The sequence below is a fragment of the Salmo trutta genome, chromosome 5 (genome assembly GCF_901001165.1).
Source record: "Salmo trutta chromosome 5, fSalTru1.1, whole genome shotgun sequence".
Taxonomy (NCBI): Eukaryota; Metazoa; Chordata; class Actinopteri; order Salmoniformes; family Salmonidae; genus Salmo; species Salmo trutta.
This window is the reverse complement of record NC_042961.1, coordinates 67,577,065-67,586,815: the sequence shown is the minus strand read 5'-3', so window position 1 is coordinate 67,586,815 and position 9,751 is coordinate 67,577,065. Positions and strand designations below refer to the sequence as shown.

The window sequence follows — 9,751 nt, the reverse complement described above, 5'->3', positions numbered from 1 at the left end:
TGTATTTATACTACCACAGTACCCTCTGTGTATTTATACTACCACAGTACCCAACCCTCTGATATGTGTATTTATACTACCACAGTACCCAACGCTCTGATATGTGTATTTATATTACCACAGTACCCTCTGATATGTGTATTTATACTACCACAGTACCCTCTGTGTATTTATACTACCACAGCACCCAACCCTCTGTGTGTATTCATACTACCACAGTACCCAACCCTCTGATATGTGTATTTATACTACCACAGTACCCAACCCTCTGATATGTGTATTTTCACTACCACAGTACCCTCTGATATGTGTATTTATACTACCACAGTACCCTCTGTGTATTTATACTACCACAGTACCCTCTGATATGTGTATTTATACTACCACAGTACCCTCTATGTGTTTTTATACTACCACAGTACCCTCTGATATGTGTATTTATACTACCACAGTACCCTCTATGTGTATTTATACTACCACAGTACCCTCTGATATGTGTATTTATACTACCACAGTACCCAACCAGGAGCTGCCTACAGAGCTCACAGTTCATCACCGTCCTTTCCCTGGTGGGGTGAAGACCAGAAAAGGGTGATGTCCTTCCTGTCTCTAAGGCCTGCCTCAGAATGTGCTGGGGTGAGTTTTTATATAATAAATGAGCAGCTTAGAAATGGTAATTTAATATTTTCTTCTCTCATGATCTATCAATGCCTCAATGTTCACCCAGTGTCATCCTTTCTAACTAAATTATTATATATTCTGTGATGATATCTGGGAGAAGATGAGTCCTGTCTGGTATAATTAGTGGTCAGACTGGACAAGGAGGGTTGGATAAACTCCTCTGTATGAAGATGAGTCCTGTCTGGTATAATTAGTGGTCAGACTGGACAAGGAGGGTTGGATAAACTCCTCTGTATGAAGATGAGTCCTGTCTGGTATAATTAGTGGTCAGACTGGACAAGGAGGGTTGGATAAACTCCTCTGTATGTGGAACAGGTGGAACTATTTAGAATGTGTAACAATCAAACCTCCCTATTGGCTGTGTTCCACATTCTAAAGTAGAACCATCATTTTACTTGCTGAAATATTGTCCAGAAATGACCTCATTGGACAGAAAGGGGAACTCCTCCCCACACGCATGTTGAACAAATATAATGTTTCCCTGAAACAAAGGATTCCTGTAGTTTCATGAAATAAGAAATGTATTCATAGTATATTATACATCATACAAGCCAACATTCAGTAGCAACACTGCTAAGAGGTTTTGTTTAAATCCATTGATGACTTTTAGTTTTATTGAAGAAGAAAAAGGGTTTTGAGGCCCTAAAGTAAATATTCTATCCTCCTGTCTTTTTGTTAAATTATTGACCTGTGGAACATTCACCTACTGGGTCAATTATAACATTTAATATCCTCCACTTGGTTGAATTGTAAATGACTGGTAGGTCCTAGGAACATACTTAGTGTGTTTATGGTAGCTGAGATATGTTATTTGTATAAAAATATGATGAATCTAACTTTAATAATATTTTCATAATAAACTAAAGTTTAAAAGTGTTAGTTTGTTCCCCAGTCTCCTCTACTCTGACTGAGAAAAGGCCTCCTCAACTGAAGAATCTACAGCTGCTGAGTCTGAGGTGTTAATCAGTCCAGTGCTGCTCTGACCACAGTGTTGTTAGGAACCACATTTTCTAATGCTACATACACAGCCTTGTGTCAACTCTTACTGTGAACTACTTCAGTTTCTGAAATAAACTCAGCAGTGGTCAGACCACAATACACCAACATATACAACACCAATAAATGAAACATCCATTATTGCTATCTTCTGGTTTCCAATATAGAGAAGGGGGGGGGGAGAATGGGGGAGAGTGAGAGGGGGGGGAGACATGGTTATGAGACAGCTGTATTCTTCAACGATCACAGACATGTTTGAGGAATTTAAATTAGGCCCTAACTCCGTCATTGTGGAAGTCATTCCCCCTGACCCCCTCCTTGACTTTTACTAAATAAGTGTTTATAACATCAGTGTTAGAATTTCAATATCACAAACAAAACATTTATAAGGTATTTTGGTTCAAAAACATTCCACCCGCCCTTCCTTCTCCCACCAGTTGCCTGCTCAGCCAATAGCCACATTCTCCAGATTAACCTTTACCTGTTGGTTAGAATGTTTACTGATATTCATTATTATACTACAGAAATGTGTATTTATACTACCACAGTACCCTCTGATATGTGTATTTATACTACCAAAGTACCCTCTGATATGTGTATTTATACTACCACATTACCCTCTGATATGTGTATTTATACTACCACAGTACCCTCTGATATGTGTATTTATACTACCACAGTACCCTCTGTGTATTTTTACTACCACAGTACCCTTTGATATGTGTTTATACTCCCACAGTACCCAACCCTCGGATATGTGTATTTATACTACCACAGTACCCAACCCTCTGTGTATTTATACTACCACAGTACCCTTTGATATCTGTGTTTATACTACCACAGTACCCTCTGATATGTGTATTTATACTACCACAGTACCCTTTGATATCTGTGTTTATACTACCACAGTACCCAACCCTGTGATATGTGTATTTTTCTACCACAGTTCCCAACCCTCTGATGTGTATTTATACTAACACAGTACCCTCTGATATGTGTATTTATACAACCACAAAACCCTCTTATATGTATTTATACAACCACAGTACCGTCTGTGTGTATTTTTCTACCACAGTACCCAACCCTCTGATATGTGTATTTATACTACCACAGTACCCTCTGATCTGTGTATTTATACTACCACAGTACCCAACCCTCTATGTGTATATATACTATCACAGTAGCCTCTGATATGTGTATTTATACTACCACAGTACCCAACCCTCTGATATGTGTATTTATACTACCACAGTACCCTCTGATATGTGTATTTATACTACCACAGTACCCTCTGATATGTGTATTTATACTACCACAGTACCCAACCCTCTGATATGTGTATTTATACTACCACAGTACCCTCTGATATGTGTATTTATACTACCACAGTACCCTCTGATATGTGTATTTATACTACCACAGTACCCTCTTATATGTGTATTTATACTACCACAGTACCCTCTGATATGTGTATTTATACTACCACAGTACCCTCTGATATGTGTATTTATACTACCACAGTACCCTCTGATATGTGTATTTATACTACCACATTACCCTCTGATATGTGTATTTATACTGCCACAGTACCCTCTGATATGTGTATGTATACTACCACAGTACCTAACCCTCTGATATGTGTATTTATATTACCACAGTACCTTTTGATATGTGTATTTATACTACCACAGTACCCTCTGATATGTGAATTTATACTATCACAGTACCCTCCTCCCTGATATGTGTATTTATACTACCACAGTACCCTCTGATATGTGTATTTATACTACCACAGTACCCTCTGATACGTGTATTTATATTACCACAGTACCCTCTGATATGTGTATTTATACTACCACAGTACCCAACCCTCTGATATGTGTATTTATACTACCACAGTACCCTCTGATATGTGTATTTATACTACCACAGTACCTTTTGATATGTGTATTTATACTACCACAGTACCCTCTGATATGTGTATTTATACTACCACAGTACCCTCTGATATGTGTATTTATACTACCACAGTACCCTCTATGTGTATTTATACTACCACAGTACCCTCTATGTGTATTTATACTACCACAGTACCCTCTGATATGTGTATTTATACTACCACAGTACCCAACCAGGAGCTGCCTACAGAGCCCACAGTTCATCACTGTCCTTTCCCTGGTGGGGTGAAGACCAGAAGAGGGTGATGTCCTTCCTGTCTCTAAGGCCTGCCTCAGAATGTGCTGGGGTGAGTTTTTATAATAAATGAGCAGCTTAGAAATGGTAATTTAATATTTTCTTCTCTCATGATCTATCAATGCCTCAATGTTCACCCAGTGGCCGCCTTTCTAACTAGATTATTATATATTCTGTGATGATATCTGGGAGAAGATGAGTCCTGTCTGGTATAATTAGTGGTCAGACTGGACAAGGAGGGTTGGATAAACTCCTCTGTATGAAGATGAATCCTGTCTGGTATAATTAGTGGTCAGACTGGACAAGGAGGGTTGGATAAACTCCTCTGTATGAAGATGAGTCCTGTCTGGTATAATTAGTGGTCAGACTGGACAAGGAGGGTTGGATAAACTCCTCTGTATGAAGATGAGTCCTGTCTGGTATAATTAGTGGTCAGACTGGACAAGGAGGGTTGGATAAACTCCTCTGTATGAAGATGAGTCCTGTCTGGTATAATTATTGGTCAGACTGGACAAGGAGGGTTGGATAAACTCCTCTGTATGTGGAACAGGTGGAACTATTTAGAATGTGTAACAATCAAACCTCCCTATTGGCTGTGTTCCACATTCTAAAGTAGAACCATCATTTTACTTGCTGAAATATTGTCCAGAAATGACCTCATTGGACAGAAAGGGGAACTCCTCCCCTCACGCATGTTGAACAAATATAATGTTTCTGGGTCCATACGTGATCTCATTAACCCAGAACTATAATATTGTGTGATTCAGTTCTGGGTCCATACGTGTTAGAAACTATAGGAGGTGAGTCACATGTTATTAGTTACAGCAGTTTCCATGGAAACATACAGAGGAGTTTATGCAAATCAACCCGATCTGTCTTGACATCTGAAGGAGGAGTCTCTGTAATAACTATTTAAATCAGTCTGTCCTGACTCAGCTTAACAGTCTCCAGTCTACCAACTGGTCTCTGTAATAACTATTTAAATCAGTCTGTCCTGACTCAGCTCAGCAGTCTCCAGTCTACCAACTGGTCTCTGTAACTTCATCTTTGTCTCTGTGGTGTACAGTCTTCAGGTGATGATGGGGGTATTGAATCATCTCTCTACTCTCCTCCTTCTCTCTCTCCTTCCTCCTGCTCTCTCTCATGTAGTGGAGAACTTCAGTGATGTTCCACAGTGCAAGAAGTTCTTCATGAAGGGGACAACTCCAAATCTCCCAGGTATTTTGGTTAATGGGACAGTCCAGAACCAGACCCGCTACAAGCCGATCTGCCAGTTGTTCAACAACACCTACATGTTTGCAACTCTCTACGACACGACCAAGAGGATCCCTGTGTTCTCAGCCTACACCTTCACTGGTTATACAACAGGTAGACCACGTCAGTCCTGGATGATAGAGTCCCAGGTAGGAGTAATGTTTTGTCATATAACATAACATGTGTATTTGTTTACTTGTATATATCACAGACAGTTATGTTACCAAGTCAGTCCTGGATGATCGAACCACAGGTAGGACTAATGTTTTGTCATATAACATAACATGTGTATTTGTTTACTGGTATAAATCGCAGACAGTTATGTTATCAAGTCAGTCCTGGATGATAGAGCCCCAGGTACTTCTAATCTCTATTCATTCAACATGTGTATTTGTTTACTGCTATAGACATACAGTATCTTTGAGACAATAATGTGTTGCAACCACTTTCAGCTTAAGTCTGGATTGTTAAATTGTTACTATTATGACGAGTTAATGTCTGAACTAGTTAGAGTTGTAATGTCTAAACTAGTTAGAGTTGTAATGTCTAAACTAGTTATAGTTGTAATGTCTAAACTAGTTAGAGTTGTAATGTCTAAACTAGTTAAAGAGTTGTAATGTCTAAACTAGTTAAAGAGTTGTAATGTCTAAACTAGTTAAAGAGTTGTAATGTCTAAACTAGTTAAAGAGTTGTAATGTCTAAACTAGTTAGAGTTGTAATGTCTAAACTAGTTAGAGTTGTAATGTCTAAACTAGTTAAAGAGTTGTATTGTCTAAACTAGTTAGAGTTGTAATGTCTAAACTAGTTAAAGAGTTGTAATGTCTAAACTAGTAAAAGAGTTGTAATGTCTAAACTAGTTAAAGAGTTGTAATGTCTAAACTAGTTAGAGAGTTGTATTGTCTAAACTAGTTAGAGTTGTAATGTCTAAACTAGTTAAAGAGTTGTAATGTCTAAACTAGTTAAAGAGTTGTAATGTCTAAACTAGTTAAAGAGTTGTAATGTCTAAACTAGTTAAAGAGTTGTAACGTCTAAACTAGTTAAAGAGTTGTAATGTCTAAACTAGTTAGAGTTGTAATGTCTAAACTAGTTAAAGAGTTGTAATGTCTAAACTAGTTAAAGAGTTGTAATGTCTAAACTAGTTAAAGAGTTGTAATGTCTAAACTAGTTAAAGAGTTGTAATGTCTAAACTAGTTAAAGAGTTGTAATGTCTAAACTAGTTAGAGTTGTAATGTCTAAACTAGTTAAAGAGTTGTAATGTCTAAACTAGTTAGAGTTGTAATGTCTAAACTAGTTAGAGAGTTGTAATGTCTAAACTAGTTAAAGAGTTGTAATGTCTAAACTAGTTAAAGAGTTGTAATGTCTAAACTAGTTAAAGAGTTGTAATGTCTAAACTAGTTAGAGTTGTAATGTCTAAACTAGTTAAAGAGTTGTAATGTCTAAACTAGTTAAAGAGTTGTAATGTCTAAACTAGTTAAAGAGTTGTAATGTCTAAACTAGTTAAAGAGTTGTAATGTCTAAACTAGTTAGAGTTGTAATGTCTAAACTAGTTAAAGAGTTGTAATGTCTAAACTAGTTAAAGAGTTGTAATGTCTAAACTAGTTAAAGAGTTGTAATGTCTAAACTAGTTAATGAGTTGTAATGTCTAAACTAGTTAGAGTTGTAATGTCTAAACTAGTTAAGAGTTGTAATGTCTAAACTAGTTAAAGAGTTGTAATGTCTAAACTAGTTAAAGAGTTGTAATGTCTAAACTAGTTAGAGTTGTAATGTCTAAACTAGTTAGAGTTGTAATGTCTAAACTAGTTAAAGAGTTGTAATGTCTAAACTAGTTAAAGAGTTGTAATGTCTAAACTAGTTAAAGAGTTGTAATGTCTAAACTAGTTAAAGAGTTGTAATGTCTAAACTAGTTAAAGAGTTGTAATGTCTAAACTAGTTAGAGTTGTAATGTCTAAACTAGTTAAAGAGTTGTAATGTCTAAACTAGTTAAAGAGTTGTAACGTCTAAACTAGTTAAAGAGTTGTAATGTCTAAACTAGTTAAAGAGTTGTAATGTCTAAACTAGTTAGAGTTGTAATGTCTAAACTAGTTAGAGTTGTAATGTCTAAACTAGTTAGAGTTGTAATGTCTAAACTAGTTAAAGAGTTGTAATGTATAAACTAGTTAAAGAGTTGTAATGTCTAAACTAGTTAAAGAGTTGTAATGTCTAAACTAGTTAAAGAGTTGTAATGTCTAAACTAGTTAGAGTTGTAATGTCTAAACTAGTTAAAGAGTTGTATTGTCTAAACTAGTTAGAGTTGTAATGTCTAAACTAGTTAAAGAGTTGTAATGTCTAAACTAGTTAAAGAGTTGTAATGTCTAAACTAGTTAAAGAGTTGTAATGTCTAAACTAGTTAGAGAGTTGTATTGTCTAAACTTGTTAGAGTTGTAATGTCTAAACTAGTTAAAGAGTTGTAATGTCTAAACTAGTTAAAGAGTTGTAATGTCTAAACTAGTTAAAGAGTTGTAATGTCTAAACTAGTTAGAGTTGTAATGTCTAAACTAGTTAAAGAGTTGTAATGTCTAAACTAGTTAAAGAGTTGTAACGTCTAAACTAGTTAAAGAGTTGTAATGTCTAAACTAGTTAGAGTTGTAATGTCTAAACTAGTTAAAGAGTTGTAATGTCTAAACTAGTTAGAGTTGTAATGTTTAAACTAGTTAAAGAGTTGTAATGTTTAAACTAGTTAAAGAGTTGTAATGTCTAAACTAGTTAAAGAGTTTTAATGTCTGACTGATGTTTCTGCAGCTTGAAGATATAAAAATAGAAGAGATGAAAACCCAACACGAGATGAAGGAGCTTAATAATAATACAGATATAACAGTCGACCACCAGGCTGTGGACGCAGACTACAAATATAACAACATGAGTATGGACAGAGGTCACCTGTTCCCATGTTCGTACGCACCTGATGATGCTGCCAAGAGGTCCACTTTCACCCTGACAAACATCGTTCCCCAGGAAAGCAGTTTCAACGGGGGTAGATGGTGTGTAGCAGAGCTCAAAGTCAGAGAAGCTCTTTGGAATAACTGTAAGAAGAACAACAACAAGATAGAAGCCAATGTGGTGACTGGAGCAGTTCCCAGTAACAACAAACTGAACTTAGTGAACATCCCAGATCTCCTGTGGACAGCCTTCTGCTGTGAAACCAGTAAGAAGGACAACTGGATAGCCGGAGCATACTGGGGGGACAACAAAGAGGAACTGAATGAAAAAGAATTGGACACCATCACCTTGGCAAAGCTGTATGAGAAGTTGAACGACCATTACCATGGGGATGGTGTTGTCAAGGTGTTCCCAGATCAGTGTCCAAAAGATGATATTCCGGAAGAGCTTCTTAAGGATAAAGACAAAAAAGATAAAACTGACCAAAACAACTTGAAACGGATGAGTGATGTCCAGGGGATCTTAACAAAGCGCCGAAAAGTTGATATTCTGAGAGAGCTTCCCCTCAGGGATGGGGATGTACATGATCATTGTGTCTATGATGATGACTGTGTCTGTTCCTCTGTTGGGGTCAAAGGTTATTACCTACCTGTTGTATTTGTCTCCTTTTTTTTGACTTTTAAATGAATGATATGTAGCCATTGATTCTTAAAGAATATAACCGAGTAGCTGATTTGGTTTTGGGTGTTGAAATTAGATTTGACCTGATCTGAAATTCAAGCTGTGATCAACATCATACATGATAATTCAATAACATACATCATGTTAATCTCAGGATCAACTTCCGACAAATGTATTTTGAAACAAATCTAAAATAATTACTGCTTAGCCTGGACTCACTTTGCATGTGATTACAATGTTATTTTTGAATGTATATTTCATCCTTCTTATTAAAAAGAATGAAATAACATTAGAATGTGTTGTGAAAAGAGAATAGACCTTTAGTCAGCAGCAGGTAGTGGACATTAACCTGCTACCCTGGTAGTGAGGATCAACTCTGACTTTATGTCTTCCACTGAAGTGCAGACAAATCTATTTCATTTAGTTTTTGGTGGATAGCAGCTCAACAATGGGGCTCTTTGTTGTCTTTGGATTTGGAAAAAAGGGGAATATTAAAATGTGTATTTCCTTGTTCAAGTGAGTTTGAACAGGGATTGAAAATGTGATCATTGTTAGACAATATGAGTTTTGTACAGTACACAAAGCAGGTCCCTAATCTATGGAAAGTAATGATCAGATTTCAAGAATGATTAGGTTAAAAACCATAAATGTCAAAGCAAGTTAGAAGTTTGGCTTCCCATCCCTCTGTATTTCCTTCAATCTTTTCTCTCTTTCTCTGTTTCACTCAGTGAAATTAGGCTGTTTTTACACAGGCACCCAATTCTGATATCTTTTGACCAATCACATCAGATCGTTTCACATCTGCTCTTTTTAAGAGCTGATCTGATTGTTCAAAATAACAATTAGTGTAAAATATCAGAATTGGTCTGTCTGTGTAAACGCAGCCCTTGTGTCCTACACACAGTTCACCAGGGGTACGTTCAGTTTGCTGGAACGTTTGCTACGTTGCGGAATGATTTGTGCTGAAAAACATGTTCTTGTACTTTCTTGAACAGGCTGAGATAAATTTGTTCCGTTCAGTGGGTCTGCC

At 36.6% G+C, this 9,751-nt stretch overlaps 1 protein-coding gene across 1 annotated transcript; it reads left to right on the top strand.

The window, feature by feature from the left end:
- Positions 1–626: 626 nt before the first annotated feature.
- Positions 627–9,384, top strand: LOC115194904 (endonuclease domain-containing 1 protein-like). The gene is made up of 3 exons (XM_029754822.1): positions 627–636; positions 5,020–5,273; positions 7,903–9,384. Exons 1-3 carry the CDS (start codon positions 627–629, stop codon positions 8,725–8,727), a joined length of 1,089 nt encoding a protein of 362 aa, XP_029610682.1. The 3' UTR covers positions 8,728–9,384.
- Positions 9,385–9,751: the final 367 nt, after the last annotated feature.